We start from the raw sequence: 16,503 nt of genomic DNA on the forward strand, positions 1-16,503 counted from the left end.
GCTATCTGCAAAGTAGGGAGCCAGGCTGAACTTCTGGCTACGTTATTCCAAGTTCCTCTTCTGGCATCTGATATTTTTTTGTGGGAGAGAAACGCAGGAAAGACAATTAGTAAAAAAACCTGCTGCTTTGCCAAAAAAGAGACTCTCCTGCAGTCTCAGGTAAAACACCAGCTTGAGAGAAGCTAGAACTGCACATATCACGCATACGTTTAGTCTCTTAAAAAATGCTACTCATGTGAAAGCTGTGTGGCACCTTCTGTTTATCATCCCTCACCCTTGGCAGTGATGCTGGGGCAGTGTCTGCAGTGAGCTAGGCTTACGGTTTCTTCTGCTAGGAAGAGGTTTCAGTACATTGTCTCACATTCTGGCACTGCCCTGGATATTTAACTTTAATGGCAGATTCCGGAGATAATGTACGCTGTGTTAGGATGTTTTGGTTCAGTGGGAGTGCATGCAATGGAGGCTCGAGGGAGGTTTGGCCCGTGAAGCAGCTATCAGTGGCGTCCTGCTCTGGGCTACCTTTGGGAGGGCTATTAGCACTAATGCAGTCTTTCTGGTTTTGCTTGTGGGATCTTAGTGCTGAGAGCAGGTGTCCCCCCGCTGCAGCAGGAGCCTGCTCTTTGCAGCAGAGGGGAGCTGTGCCGCTTGGTGCCCGGAGGTGCCGGCCTGGCCAGGCCACACAAGAGCTGGGCACCCGGGAGCCTCCAGCTCTGCCGAGGCCTTCAGTGCCAGTCCTGGGAATGTTTCTGCACCCAAATCATATGGAAAGCTTTGTTCATTGTTTTAGTATTATTTAAAAATGTGCATACTATCTATGTGATTTAAAGAAAGACTGTTTACATGAAATATTTTGTATCTTAAGGTGTGTGTACTGTAAAAAGCAAAAAAAAAAAGGAAAGGATGAAAAAAGATGTTTTTCTACAACTGTCAGCAGTGACTGCTTGTCTATATCATCGTCCACCGATTGTTGTTCCTCAGGGGTCTCCCCGCCATTCCTGTGATCCTGTCAAAAGCATAGGGAAGCAACTGAATCCCTGTGCAGTCTTGGGAAGAAGGTTTTGTGCCTTAAGAATGGGACCTGCTTCCCTGCTATTTATTATGTTAATTTATACAGTGATTACCATGGAAATGTCTCTTGTATTTTTTTTGTACATAGTTTACTGTTGATTGTTGTAAATAAGTTTTTCTTGTATATAAAGTAAACATGTTTCTGAGCTTCCAGTAAAGATTCTCTTTTACTGATTTCATTGTGTGAGGGGGCTGCAGTGCCCATCTGGTGGGAACCAGCTAATTAAAATCTGTGCTGTGATAAAATGCCTTTATCCAGAATTGCATCAGAAGTTCAGAGCTGTTCCTTAGAGCGGAGTGAAATGGTAAACGTGATTGTTGTAGATTAGTTTTGTAGCATTTCTTTGCATTGGTTTAATTGGCATGGAGTAGAAGACATCAAGTAGATTATTTTTATTAGCTGTATCTCTGCAGTGAACAAAAGAAGAGATGTTTTAAACATGGGGGTTCTGCTGCTGCTCATCCTGATCATAGCTCCACTGTGCAAACCCACAGCTAGATGGGAAGACACTCTCAGAAACTCAGCAGGGTATTTGTTAGTTAACCTCCATGTGCTTGTAGACCTCTAATCATGTGGTGTGGTGTGACCATGTCTTCCAGGTCATGGCGGTGCATTGCCCTGATGAGATGGGAACAGTTGTTTCTCTACTCTGCTTGTGCCTCTGTGCATTCAGTTTATTGCAGGCAATATATACGGTAACTGGAAAAGTGAAAGTTCATTTACAAAAATGTAGGAGAAATGAGTTTTCTCATGAAATGTAGAAATTGACTGCCATAAAATGATGCCTGTAAACTCAAGACTAAAAGATTTGGAGATGTTTGAGTGAGCAGTCCATGGATTGGACTGTGATGAGCTTTCTTTTCCATCTGTGCAGATTGATGTGTTTGTAAGATGCTGACAAGAAACTTTCAGCAGACTAATTTAAACTGAGAGGATGGTCATAGAGTTCCATAGTACTGATGCAAAGTAAATGGAAAGTAACTTATAATGGTTGTGAATATTTTCTATGTGAAAAAGACCTTTGTACTTGATAGTTAAACTGAAGGAATTACTTTGTCTTTGTGTGGAGGGAATAGTTCATGTGACAGGAACATAAGAAACCGAAGTAATGTTATATACTGTTGCAAGATGAAAATGGTAAAATTGATCATTAAAATATTAGTTACCTAGTCCTAGTAATAAGAAGAAAAGAAAACTCATTGCATTTGCTCACACATGTGCCGGACCTGAGTGTCAGGCTCTGCATTAAGTAGCATTACAGAAAACATGCAAAGAAAGCAGCAGCAGAGAGACAGAAGATGTGCGTACTCCTCTGATACAGGTAATTAATTTTGGCCTTTTTTTTTATTTATGTGGCAGAAGCCAATAGCAAGAAATTCTTTGCCCCACTCAGTGTATCTTTACTGGGGTATCAGACCTCCTGATCAGGGCTACCATCCTCTTGGTTTGATTGATAACTACTCAATGGATCTTGGGAGGGTGGAGCGGGTAGGGAGCGAGGTGTCCTGTAAAGATCATGAAGTACCAATGAGGTTTTTTTTTTTTTAAAATGTGTTCTGCTGCTGTTTCCCGTGTCGTAAGTGTTGTTGGCTGGGGGGGGGGGGGGGGGGGGGTTATGTGTTTGTTTTTTTTTAATGCAGCATAAAGTGTCAGGAGAGTTGAGAAGTCGAGGAAATCTGCTCCCATTGAATGGGCAGCACTGGAAATGAACAGGTTTAGAAGAAGCCCTGTCATTCCTTATCTGTAAAGCAGCTTCAGAGTGGTAAGGGAAATTCCTTGTTTGGCTGCTGTGTGTCTGGTTGGAATGAATAACTGTGCACCCACCAGCTGGGCCTTGAGCAGCTTGAGATGTTTAATTCTCACATGGGCAGAATGAAAAGGCTCTGAGGCAGCACAAGGTAACATTTTGTGTTAATAACAGCTAAAAAATATGTGACAGTTTGCTAGCAACTTCCATCTAAAGAGTTCCAGTATTTTGCTGGGTTACCAAGTGGTGTGGAAGGTCATAAGTCTTTGTCTTCGCAGGAAAGGAAGAGGTGGGGGAGTTTGCATATGACCTAAAAGACACCACTTCTGTTGACTTCAGGGTAAAATATGAGTCAGTTGTGGCCTATGGCTTTTCCTTAGGGGAGCAGGGACAGGGGCGATTTCAGGCCTCTTGTCCTTCTTTATGAGCAGGTTGGCTGATGGGCTGCGCTGCCAACAGGAGGAGTTGGAGCAAGTGGTAGGTCTTGCTTTTGTTAAAGGCTGTGCACAGCTGCAGCCTCAGGCAGGTGCGAGCAGATACCAACCAGGGAAGTAACAGGCTAGGAGGGACTGTCACAGGAGCAGCTAGCTTCCTGCCCAGGTTGTCAAATTCCTCTCGGCTGCAAACTGGATTCACAGCAGCACTTCCCAGCAGCCTGCTGAGGATGTGCTCAGAGCTGTGTCCCTACAGAAAGGCTCTCCACAGAGAGGTGTTTCTGTGTTCCTGGCAATGTGTTCCTGTGCTCGTGTGTGAGCGTTGCAAAACCTTGGCCTCCAAGGACCATTTCTTTTAAGAAGAGCAGCCTGAGGAGACTTAATATTTCAGCTTGGTTTCCTAGGGAAGCAGGAGTGGTCTGGTTTGTGTGGTGCTGTGTGTATCAGCCTGTCTTACTCCTTTTAATGCCTGTTTGGAACTTACTGCCTCATTTCAGATGGTTCATGGGGAAAGATGGCTCACAGAACATTATGTTTCTACAAGTCTTGCAAGAAATCAGTGTCCAGGATGAGAGGGAGACCTTGGTATTGCTCTGGCAGGGAGAGGCTCTGGTGTGCATATAGGAGTTGCTCAGTGAGTTACTCAGATTTGTTGCAAATTAAAACCTGTTATGGAAGAAGTAGGAAGAATTGATGGATGTAATACAAGATTGATTGCTGAAGAGCTGTGATTTTGAGGCCTTGTAGCTTTGCCGTCTCAGTTCCCCTCTCTATCAAAATTTACATCTGTCTAGAGTCTCTTTAATTTATGGAAATTTACATTTTAAATTACAATTTCAATTTGGAAAAATTTGAGAGGAGTGATTCAGCACTCCTGGCTAAGAAGCTACAGGCTGAGAACACATTTGAGAGTTTTCCAGAAGCTTTCCTGTAAAAGAGGCAAAACCAAAGCATTTGGCTTTTTTATACACAGGGAAACAAGAACACAGTGTGCAGTCTGGTGTGCTCTTTCCCTTCAGGTTGTAAGGGGGGATATCTTTAAGCTGTGAAATTTGAAATGTCCGAAATACTTTTTTTTGCTTCAGGGAGGTGATTTCCTTTGATTACTAATGCCTGTTGGTAACACAGTGTGAATCAGAACTCTCCACAGTGTTAATTAAAATTATGTGGAGCCTCTGTCTTGCCAATCTCTTATGAAGTTTCTTTGTTTACTCCTCTTCACCCTCTTCTAGCCCTCCTCAGAAATGTTACTATTTTTTTTATGAAGGGGAACTAGAAATTAGCGAGCCCAACACTAATTGTTTAGATTGAAATGGTTCCCTGGCTTGCAAAACTGGGCAGATCTTGAAGTATCCTGGAGCATCTTTTCTTCAGTCCCCTGCACCTGGAGTCATATGAGACTGACTCACCTGAGAGCCCAAGTGCTGGCTTTTGAAATACATATTTCAGCACTCCAGTAGCAAGAGAAATGGGAAAGCAGGAATATAAAGCCCCCAAAACACAAGGGCTGATGAAGAACTAAATTCATTCTTTCCAAGTATCAGTATAGGTTTAAAAAAAAAAAAAAAGTTTTTTTAGGAGGCTGACATGTTAGTTTAGATGTTTTAGGTTGGCAGTTCATGTGCGTGTCCTAAATTTCCAACCTATACCAAGTCTTAGAAATGAAAGTGTATTCAAAAACTTGTAACCTATGTGGTAGCAAAGTGCTATTTCTAGATAACCAGGTCAGCTACAGATATTACGAGTAATACATGGAATATATGGTACTACACTTGCTTCTCTTTAGATTTCCTATTTTATGTTTCCTGTCTTCAGGTGTGTTTCATAAACTTTATTTTCAGCAAAAATCTGTTATCATTAATCTCAGTTGAAATTTTCTTGTTGAATGGCTGAATTGAGGATAAAGAATATATCAGTAGAGCTTAGCAGTGCACACATCTTTCCCAGCTGTGATTTTGGATGCTGCAATCTTTTTTTTTTTTTTTTTTTCAGCACAAGTCCCAGATAGATGAACTTTGAAACCTTTGTTTAAAGAGTGCTTGTTTTCAAGAAAGTCCACAGCCAAGTTTGTAAGGGAAAAAGAAAAAAAGTTTTATAAGCAGTCAGAGCTCTCCTAAACAGTGTCACTGGACATGAGCCGAGATCCTGGGGAGGCCCACCTTTTCCTGTCACCCAGTGGCAGTTTCTTGTGACGAAGGACCCCTAAGGACACGTGGTTGCACAGGTAATTTGCGTGAAGATGTCACATTCTGTACTGCTCACAGAGGTGCTGCTGCACAAACTGCTTTCAGAGAAGGGGGATGCACTGGTTTGTACCATCTCCAATGCAAGAAAACTTCGGAAAAGGATTGTGGTTTTTCTCTAAAATGTTTTATATTCAAAATTCAATAGAAGATTTTGTGCTGCTGAGAGCCAGTCCAGTACACCAAAAGGTGCAGTGTGCTGGTACAAGCTTCTTGCCCTGCCTTCTCACAGCAGGCAGCTGATAGGGCAGGCACTGCCTGCTCATGGCTGAGGGGGGTTAGTTGCCTTGGCTGTTCTGTGGTGGAATGTTTGATGAGAAAGTAAAGGGGGAGGACTCTTAAAAATAGCAATATGTGTCCCTTTTGGGGTCAAGAGACCTCAGCACTGGGTGGTCACGCTTATGAACCAAACATAACCATTTCTACTTGCCAGAGAATCAAAAGAAAACAGATTTGAAAAAGGCATGAGTGGATGCCTCAGCTGTTTCAAGTTTCTCCTGCATGCAGGTAAATTGCCAGGCTCCCCCTGAGCGCTGTTTGTTTAATGACTAAAAAGAAAGCCCTTCATGTCACTCTGAAGAGTAAATATCTGAAGTTATGGATTAACTAAGTTCCAGCAGAGCTCATGGCGGAAGAATAGATCACACTGATTCACACTGAATAAAGCAGTAAGTGCTTCAAAAGTATTGTATCGTTCGGGATTTCAAAGTACAGCTTGCTTTAATGAAGCATAAAGCTTGTAAAAAATGTCTGGTGACAAGGGGATGATGTTGGGGCAGACAAGAAGTGTTCTGGGAGAGCTGCTGATGGGTTAAAGGGAACTAGGAAACCAGTCTGGAGGGCCTCAAATTGAACAGCCGCTTTGGAGCTGGAATCAGAGAAAGTCACGGCACAGCACAGCATTCAGCAAGGGAGCTGCTCTGAGAAAAACAAGTGAAGGAGCTAGCAGAGCTATCTGAATAGAAACTGTCTGCAGCAGGGGGGTTGTTCTGCAGTTCAGCAGTGCACTCCCCTTCACGCCTACCTTCTCTTCTTTAGGTGACTCCTGCTGCAGTATGTGGAAGCTCGTCACCATAGGGGTGCTGCTGGCTGCCTGCTCTTCACGAGTCTGTAGTACCTCAAGTAAGTTTTCATTTTAGAGATACCCTTCACCTTTTTCCAGTCGCTGTGAGTGTGTTTGCTGCTCATCTTCCAGTCACAGGGAGTGGCTGGAATCGTTCCCATTATGGGGGGTTTGAATTCCTCTAGCAGAGGTTGGCACACACAGTGCTGGGGCTGCCTGGTCACAGCCCTCATGAGCCCAACAAGCCATCTGAGTACCACAGAGCAGAGGCTGGAGCTTGCTTCTGCAGCACAGCACTGACAGCTCATGGTTTCTAGAGCAGGCTCTCTTGCTGTGCTAGAGAGGGGCTGTTGCTCTGATAAGTGTTCTTTGGAAAGGACCACTACCAGTTTTCAGCCAGCTCTTTTCCCTGCTTGTGCTTTCACATTTTGCTTCCAGTATTTTACAGCAATAAAGATGCAAACCAAGTCTTGAAAATCCAGAAGCGGGCAAACTCTTTTCTGGAGGAGCTCAAACCGGGCTCTGTGGAGCGCGAGTGCATTGAAGAGCAGTGTGACTTTGAGGAGGCCAGTGAGATATTTGAAACCAAGGAAGCAACAGTAAGTTGGTTTTTTAAGGATGAATGTGGGACTTAAGTAATCAATTGTTTGTTTTCTTAAAGTTTTGCAATCCAGGGCATAGGAGATCTTGCTGTCAGCACTGAACATGCATCAGTCCTGACTCCGAAGGTGTAGGCATGGTTTTGAATGTGATTGTGTTACAGCAATTGTCAAGTTACCACCTGTATGGGCCACAAAACTTGGCTGCTCACGCATGTCCCACCTGACCTAATTGTGAGGTTTTGGTCCCAGCCAGGTAGTCTCAATCCCTGCTTGACCCCATTGGCTCTTCTTGCTGCCACTGAGTTTTTTGCAGTCCTTCCAGTCCTTTGCCCTCTGTTGTCTATTTGCCAGTGCCAGCTGCCTTTTGCTGTATCTCCCTAGTCTCCCACCTGTGCCTGACAAACATTTCTCTTATCACTAGGTTCTCTCTCCTTCTCCAAACCTCATATTTTCAATTGGGCACTACCTTTATTGTCAACATCACTGATTCCTGCCCCTTTCCACACCTGATCATTGTGTTGGCTTGGACTTTTTCTTACTGTGTTAAGCACAGTAGACTCGCCACATAGGATGAACCAGTCCTTGCTGTCGCTCAGAAGCCAGAGTGGAGTGGAGTCTTTCTTCACAATGCCCACGTTTTGTCTAACTGGGTACAAATGAGTTGTGCACTCAACAACACTGGTGACTTACCTGGCAGTAAGTGACTAGAAAATAGAGAAGCTGTGGGGATATTGAGTGGTTGTGGTGCTGGTGGGTCTGCGAGCAGGGCAGGGGAATACGTGCTGAGTACGGGCGATACATGAACGTCCGGGTTGGCCAGTTTTGTTGGTTTGTAGTGCCAGTCACTACACTGTCAGGAAGAATGAGACTGATGCTATTGACTGGGGTGCAGTGCTGTGTTGGCCAAGACCATGATACACTTTAAATCCCTCACTTGTTAAAAATCTGCTTCTAGCCTTAACGTAAGTTTTGTTTCTCCGCAGCTAAATTTTTGGAGCAAGTATGTAGGTAAGTGAAAGGCTTCCCTAATCACTTCTCTGTGTTTCCTCAAGAGTAATTGGTACTTGGCCTTCCTGCTGCCATGTATCACATACTGATTCAAATTCTCATTCTCTCTTATATGGGGCGTGCAAAGAATGTTTTCCTGTTCTAACATACAAGCAGCCTTCCTAAAAAACTTGAGGTGTATCTGTGTCTATCATCAGTCATCTCTCCAGAGCTAAGGCACTGGTCAAAAGTGCTCTCTGATGCTCTAACCCTGCCTGACATGGTCCAAAGAGGAGCCCCACCCCTGCTCTTCACTTCCACAGTAACCTGCCTCTCCCCTGTCTGCCTCAGGGTTTGCTCTTTCTTCCCCTTCTGCCCATTCCACTCACTCTACAGCTGTGATTCAGAACCCAAACAACTAGCCTTGTCTCTGGGCCAGCACCATGGAGATATCACCATTTGGTGGCAGAAACCATGGATGATGCTTGGGAATCTGGGGAGGGTCTGTTCGTGTTAATGTTCGATCTGTGAGCTCTGTATGATTCAGGGACTGAGTTTTCCTGCCTCCGTTTCAGATGGAGATCAGTGTGACCCACAGCCTTGTTCCAATGGGATCTGCAAGGACAATATTGGAAAATTTTCCTGCATCTGTAACAAAGGCTGGGAGGGGGTTTTGTGCAATTATGGTAATGTTGCCTTTAATCCACTATAAAATAACATTATTTGTGACAGGGATCTCTGTGTAATAGGGATCAACAGTTTTGACATTGCACAGTATACTTGCTTTCTTTACTAATGTGATTTCTCTTTTGCTTCATGATGTGGTAAAAGGATTATCTGTGCTTATCTAAAGCAAAATGAAGTTTGTGTTGCCATGGGAGAGGTTTGGAGATCTGAGATAACTAAATTTTACAAAAAAATACTGGAAATAATTCTGTAAAGCAGAGTTTTCAGTTACTTCAGAACTGTCAGCACAGGGATGATGGTGGGTTTTTTTACAATACAGGGTGAAAAAAACCCATCCACTGCAAATATTTGATTGTCATTACTGTGACAATTTCTTCCTTGGACAAAAGCTGGATAGCATATTTAGGGATGAGCGTGTATGTTGTGTATCATCAACACTGTGCACTGTCTGACTTGCACTCAGTGACTGAATTTTCTGTTTTCCAGTCTACCTTCCCTGACAGTAATCTCTGTTTTTCTCCATTTCCCCACTGTCTTATTCTGGACCAAGGTCTGTTTGCTGTCTCAGGGCCCGAGTGCCATTAAAGCCCACAACTGTCATCCCAAATCCATTGTCAACTGTTGCTCACTTGAATGACAATATCATTTTGCCACTTTACCTTCCTGTGACTCTTTGGCTTTCCAACTTCTCATGTCTCTCTTGCTGTTTGTTTTTTCCACAGAGATCAAATACACCAACTGTACTGTCAATAATGGAGGATGCGAACATTTCTGTAGGGATGACCCTGCCAACCAGTGCCGCTCTTGCAGCTGTGCGTCTGGGTATCAGTTGATGAATGACCATACCATGTGCGAGCCTGTAGGTAAGAGGAGGATGTTCATGGTCAAGATTGATAGACCATTATTCAAACATGAAGTAAGAGGGTGTTATGGGAGAATTGTCTGCAGTGCACTTTGTACTAGTTTTCAAAACATCTATTCCATGCAGAGAAACTCTGTGCCTGCATTTCCCAACTTCATACCCACTTTATGGCCTTTAACCCATGTTTGCATCATGGACACATACAGGGGAATCAGGAAACTGCCTCCTCTGCAAAGCATTGAGGGACTTCCATGAAGCCACTGAATAGTATTGCCTAGGTTAGAGAGATGGAGGGAGTGCTTTAGAAAGAGGTTTTGTATTGGGTGATCTGATCTTCGCTAGTTAACTTCTTTGCATCTCCTGTAGTGGAGTTCCCCTGTGGAAGAGTGAAAATGGACTACATTGAAGCCAAAGCAGGATTCAATATTCGGCTCATTGAGGGAAAAATAGGAAGAAGGGGAGGCAGCCCTTGGCAGGTAAGGAGAAATAATAGTTCAGGCTCTTCCCAAACAGCTCTGCCTGCCTTGCTGCTCCAGAAAGGCACCTACATTACTAGTGGTGGTGTTACGTGAAGCTAAGATTCCTTTAGCTTAGCTTTTTCAAAAGCAACCCAAAAGTTGGAGTAACAGGAAAAAATAGTTTACTACCTGTTAGGACTCTTGACCTTGTCACCATTGCCAAGTTTTTTTACCTTACCTTGCCAACAATGTCAAGAGAAAGGATAGTGATGACACTTACCTACTCTGTTGCTCCATCCTGGGGAAGGCCACTTAATCACTGCAGCTCATGCTGTGCGATGCATGCTCCAGCTACTGTAACAGCCTTATGGTGCGAGTGTGAGGTAATCTTTTCCCCCTTTTCTGCATGGATCTGTTCTTATAAGCCTCATCTGTCATAAATTCAAGTTAGCAGGTTTAATCGCCAGAATATGCCATAGCTTTACAGAGCAGGTCAGGACATCACAGAGAAAGGGGAGACCTCACAGAGCTTATCATGAAACTAGTGAATGCATATAATCAGGGCCTGGTTCTATTTGACATTAAAGGCCCTTTTACACCGTAGCATGAGAGTTGGAGCCTGAGATGATACGCTGTCTCTGGTGTGCTGTGCACACAAGAATAATCCCCTCATTTGAGCTCTGTGTTTCAAAGCTTTGAAGTACCAAAGTGCTTCTTCGCAGTGACCAGCATCGTGATTTGGATGAAGCCAGCCCTCATTCAGGAAGAATATTCAAAACTTTTTGTAAGTGTTCCATTCATAGTGCTTTTGTCCCACTGTAGAGCTTTGGCTTCAATGAATGTGACGTGCTTTGGTGCTTGATGTGTCTGGGCATTTTGCAACCACAAAGACAACTGTGTACAATATTTTGTGAGCTGTGCTCCATGCAGTGTCAGACCTCTCTTTTTTTGTTTCAGATTATGCTGCAAAATAGCAAAGGGAAATTTCTGTGTGGGGGTGTTCTCATCCATCCATCTTGGGTCCTAACGGCAGCACACTGCACTGAGGCAGAAGAGGGGCTCAAAGTAAGACTTGGTATGGAAAAAAAGCCTGTCCCTGTTTTTTTAAATACAATTCTTTCATTCCCAAGGTTTATCATCTCAGGAGAAAGCCGAGCAAGTTAGGAAGACAAAAGTCCTTCTCAGTTGTAGGAGTAGGTTGTCTAGGAAGTATTTAATACGCACCTTAGCACAAAACAAAAAAGTTTGGTAAAAATCTGATTTCATCTGAGCCATTATCAACGTTACTATGGAAGTGAGCTATCTCCTGAGCGCTGCTGCTTGTCTATAAAGTAGAAAGACTTGTTCTCTTCTGCTTGTGTTTTTCCGATGATGAAAATATTCAAGGTCATCCCAATACTGAAAAAAAAAAATCTTGATCCCAGGAGGAGAATGTCACAGTGCCTCTTCCTGCCTTTTCATACGTTTGAACACCATTACTTAAGAGAGTTTCAGTAGAGGAGAGGTGCTACAGAATGGCAACACTGCCTTTACTGGCACTGCTGCTCTTAAGCGTGAGAAAATCTGTGTCAAGTACAGTACCGCTCCTGAATTAACAGACAAAAATAATTAGTGATCCATTCACACTTAAGTAGACTTTTTTTTTGTTAGTGTTTTCTGTCTACCATTGGTGACAGAGGCATAACAACTCAACTGCTTTCTTTTGCCATTAGTGAAAAGATAGGTTGTTCCCAGTAATTGTGGAGAGTCTTGCAAATACATTGTCTTTATACATAGCCTTGGAAATATATTGTCTGTATGTATGTTCTGTATATACTGTGGATGTGCAGATGTTTGAGAACAGAGACAATAAGGCACGTATGGGTGGATGTGTTTATGTACATCCTCCGTTGTTCAACATAAAGAATGAGTGGAAAAGCATGCGATACAGCCTTGGGTCCTTAGTGCCAGAATATCCATCTTTTCTACAGAGGGACATCAAAGTAGAAGTGTGTGTGGTAGTTTGGGAATATGCATACAGACTACACATCTCCAAGCATTTCTAGTTACTAGTAAGTCATTTTCTTCCCTTTTAAGTGATTGCCAGTATGTATATTTAGTTTTAGTGAGTCCCAAAAAGAAGAAACCTGTGCAGTTTGCTTGGTAAAGGATCTTGGAACATTTTAGGGGGAAAGCAACCATCAGATGGGGTGTCTTGAATGCTCTGCAGTGCTAGATGTAGCTTTGAGTGTAACTTCAAGGGATTAGGTCAGTGGGAAAATGGTAACTAGGGGAAGTATTGAGGCCGCACTTAAATTACTCCATCCTGGCCTCATACGGCAGGTCTTGGTAGAAATCTGTGCAGTCTGATAAGCTTTCAGCTGGGACAGCCATGCCTAGAGATCTCTCTGCAGCAAAGAAAGAAGGGGTGGGATCTGTCAAGAGAGTCTTGTGCTGTCCAAATAAAAAGTGATTTCCAGTGGGTGAAGAAAAGAGTCAGCACTTGAGAATCCTGATTTGAGAAGATTTGGCTTAAATGAAACTCAAGAGACATCTCACGTAAATTTGGGGTGAGTATACAGAGTAATTTATAATGTGAGGATGATCAGCAATAGGGACTCAAATTTCTCTCACTATCCTAGCTGCCCAAAAGACCTTTCTTATTAATAGAGGAAGAAGCAAGTGTGTGGTCATGGACTGAGAGCTGTGATGCATGAGAAGAGAACCCTTCTCATTCAGTCTTGAGCAATATTGCTGTGGTGAGATGGAAACCACAGAAGGGTCCTTTACTGGGGGCGGGGGGGAGGGGGGCAGGGGGTGCAGGACTGAGATGACTGCAGACTGACACTTCACCAAGAGAGACGAGATTCTTCTCTAAATGTTATTCCAGGTCAAGCAGAAGGGAGCCTTTTTAAGACCCAGCCTAACATCATCATGTGGTTGTCCTTTTACATGTATCTTTTGGCCATTTTACTGCCACCAGAAAAGCAGTTCTCATGAGAAGAACCCTAAACCCTAGAGACATGTAGTGAGATACATGGAACAGAATTTTGAATGGAGACATTGCCGTGTCTGTGGGGGCAGGTGTGAGCTCCATGACAGTGATGAAGGTGTTCGTACTGAGACTGCAGAGGTGATACTTGACCTGCCTCTGTCAGGCTGGGGTACCCAACACTTCTGGACTCGTCCCACTGTAGCTCTCTGCTTGCCATACCTAAGAGCAAAACTGGAAGGGAAGCTCGCATCTGGGTTTGCACTTAAGAGCTTGGGGAGTAGTCTTGTAGCAGGACTCACATGGCTTTTTAGTGTCTGAAGTGAAAAGTTAGATCTCAGAGTAGCTGAAGTTTTGGAGATGGATTTGAGAACAACCCAATTTTCCTACTTGTGGCTCTTGTTCCTACATCTCCAGTTTAAGAGCATCCAGAAGTGTGTTCAGAGCTCTAAGAAAACAGAGCAGGTAGGTGAATGTAATGATTCAATTCAAAATACCGTCTCTCCCTTCAGAGAACAGGTTTCACACTTCCTTGTTTATGTAGAACTTCATAGTTAATATTTTTCTGGCAGCAACAAGATTATGATGTTACTTATTGTGTAGAAGGAACTAGATGCATTTCACACAGCCTCTAGGTTCAGTACATCCAGGTGTGGATAGGACTTCTGGAATTTGAAACTCTTGGGGTGGATAACTCAACTGAGAAAGGAAGTATTCACTACCAGAAGTCAAAAGGGTCTTCTCCTGGGCTGGAGCAGGGGGAGCTGTTGCTACAGTAGCACTGGTGCAAAAGCTGTCACCCGCTTGTTCATAGGTTTCTTAGAATAGAGACAGTTCATGGCCATGCTTGTTTACAGAGCAGAAGGTATACTCCTACACAACTAAACTGCCTTTCTCAGAGGAGATGATCTGACAGTGTTCGAGTCCAGAGTTACTTCTGAGGCCTAAAGCAGAGGTTTGTATCTGTGAAGACAGGAATAAACCCTTGCTCCTTACCTGCTAGTCAGCCCCCAGCCACAGTGGCTGCAGAGTGGGTAACAGGGAAATGTGCTCCAAGGGTGCTACGGACACTGTTGCCACAAAGAAGAGAGGTTGTGATAGCAGAAAAAAACAGATTTGTGAGTGTTGGCTTGATAATAGCAAGTCCTTCAGGCTCTGGTACTATTTAATACAGGTGTCCCCCCAGAGCAGTTTGAGCCATCTGCTGTCTGCTGTGTCCATGTGTGAAACATCCATTGGCTGTCTGCAGAGGAGGAAGAGGAGAGACTGAGAAATAATTGGTCTGGAAGTCCCAGATCCAAAGCTGGACTTAAGGGGTCTTTGGGGGTCTTCTATTTCTGGAACTACTGTGGATCATAAAGTCCCTATGCTTGGAGACACTGACCCTTTACAGAAAAAAAAAAACCCAAAGAGCTGCAATACCTCATTGACAGGCTCAAGCACAGGGGAGCTTACACCGAAGCAATTGACTTCAGAAGACCTTGGTCATGCAAAGTCAGAGCAACTTGGCTTTAGAGTTTGTATCTGGAGAGATTCAAGTAAGACTGAAAGAAGGCAAAAGTTAACGGAGGGGTCGGGGAACAAATTTGAAGGACAGTATTGTGAAGCACACATTTGAAAAGGTGGTAATGAAGAGCAACTTCCAACTCGCTTATAGAGACCGAGAAGGAAAGGATACTTCTGTCACACACATGCAGCATGAGGAGAGGTGAGGTGTCAGCCTGGATGTCCTGCCACCTCGTGTGCTTGGATGTGTGCCTGCCTGCAGCTTGAATGTGCATAATGGACAGTTCCCCAAAGAAGTGTTTTTATCAAGTACATACTAAAGTAGGCCTTGATATGAAGCTTAAATTAACCAACAGCACAGTTCAGAAATGTGCCAGCCACTGATAATTATTCTTGGGGCTATCTCTTCACATCCTATCAGAGCAATCTGTTTCTGTCTTCTCCAGTGTATCACAAGTGACTTGTTCTTGCCTTTCTGGCCCTTTTCAACTTAGTTTCCTGCTTCCTGTTCCATAACTGCTTGGCCCACAAAGTGGCCATGATCACGTAGCAGAAATAACAACTGAGAAGTCTTAAGTAGTCAAAAATTCCTTAAAATAGAGATGCAAGATTTCAGAAGGGAATAGCCTTACCAGTCAGTCGTCTTCATCTTATAAATACTGAAGTTCAGTCATTCAGGCACTGGTTATACAGCATAAAGCTCATGTACTGTTGTAAATGTCTTGCTTTGCTGTATGCTTGCTCTCCCAGCTTTCAGTGCTGACTGCAAGAAGAGTTTTGCTCCTGAAGAAGATCTCTCAAGTTGCACAAGTGTACTGTAATACCAACACAACAGGGCAATACATAGGCATTTCAGCTTCTCAGCTGATGACCGTACTTCTAGGGTACTAATTCATTTAGTACTGTATGTATTCATGATTTATGTAAATATGGAAAGTTTACAGATTTGTCCATCTAGTAAGAACACTGTTAAACCTATAACATAAAATGAACAAATGTCTATGTTATAAGGGAAGTAAAAACATGAAGCACAGTTCTAAAGAGCAGTATAATCCAGATGCCTTGGCATTCAAGGTGAAGGAAGATTTGGTAGCATCTGTCATCTTCTTGTTTGCTCTTCCAGGTAAATTCCACCGTCTCCGTACTGAGGCAGACGAGCAAACCATTTGGGTTGATAAATGTGTGAGCCACGAAAATTACACCAAGGAGACCTCCGATAATGACATAGCCATGCTGCACTTGGCTGAGCCCGTGATGTATAACAAATACGCACTCCCTATCTGTCTTCCCACCCGCGACCTGGCAGAACAGGAGCTGACAAGAAGTGGGAAGCAGATGGTGGTAACTGGCTGGGGCAGCACAAGTGATGCTAACCACAATTACTCTACTTTCCTCAGTTATATTCAAATCCCCATGGTTCCCCGGAATGAGTGTGCCCAGGCAATGAGATTTGCTATCTCTGACAATATGCTGTGTGCTGGGAGCTTAGGAGACAAAAAAGATTCCTGCACTGGGGACAGTGGAGGCCCTATGATCACTAAATATAAGGATACTTGGTTTTTGGTAGGACTGGTGAGCTGGGGTGAAGGCTGTGGAAGAAGGGAGAAATTTGGAGTCTACACCAAAGTTAGTCAGTATCTTGAGTGGATCCAGCACCACATAGATGAGATGTCAGCTTCTTGGAAGGGTTGATTCTGATACTGAGAGTCTGCAATATTGTGGCTATGTGCTAGTGACAGTATGCAGTGTAATGTACTGTCAGACCTTCAGTATTAAATATTGAGTATATGTTAACCTTGTGTACTGTTTTCCTTGGTACCTATTTTTTTTACTCCTTCCTTTTTTTTTTTTCCTTTTTTACATTGTTTACATTG

At 43.5% G+C, this 16,503-nt stretch overlaps 1 protein-coding gene across 1 annotated transcript; it reads left to right on the top strand.

The window, feature by feature from the left end:
* The first annotated feature begins 5,281 nt into the window (after nucleotides 1-5,281).
* On the top strand, nucleotides 5,282-16,423 carry PROC (protein C, inactivator of coagulation factors Va and VIIIa). The gene is made up of 10 exons (XM_052804790.1): nucleotides 5,282-5,474; nucleotides 6,001-6,161; nucleotides 6,532-6,615; nucleotides 6,995-7,155; nucleotides 8,142-8,166; nucleotides 8,721-8,831; nucleotides 9,555-9,695; nucleotides 10,061-10,170; nucleotides 11,110-11,227; nucleotides 15,753-16,423. Exons 3-10 carry the CDS (start codon nucleotides 6,549-6,551, stop codon nucleotides 16,319-16,321), a joined length of 1,302 nt encoding a protein of 433 aa, XP_052660750.1. The 5' UTR covers nucleotides 5,282-5,474; nucleotides 6,001-6,161; nucleotides 6,532-6,548; the 3' UTR covers nucleotides 16,322-16,423.
* Nucleotides 16,424-16,503: the final 80 nt, after the last annotated feature.

Source organism: Harpia harpyja, chromosome 12 (genome assembly GCF_026419915.1).
Source record: "Harpia harpyja isolate bHarHar1 chromosome 12, bHarHar1 primary haplotype, whole genome shotgun sequence".
NCBI classification, from domain to species: Eukaryota; Metazoa; Chordata; class Aves; order Accipitriformes; family Accipitridae; genus Harpia; species Harpia harpyja.

Excerpts from the sequence above, each read along its gene's own strand:
- PROC (XM_052804790.1), top strand. The coding sequence starts at position 6,549 with ATGTGGAAGCTCGTCACCATAGGGGTGCTGCTGGCTGCCTGCTCTTCA. Across the intron at positions 8,167-8,720 it reads TTTTTGGAGCAAGTATGTAG|ATGGAGATCAGTGTGACCCA; the intron begins GTAAGTGAAAGG and ends CCTCCGTTTCAG. Across the intron at positions 10,171-11,109 it reads GGGGAGGCAGCCCTTGGCAG|ATTATGCTGCAAAATAGCAA; the intron begins GTAAGGAGAAAT and ends TTTTTGTTTCAG.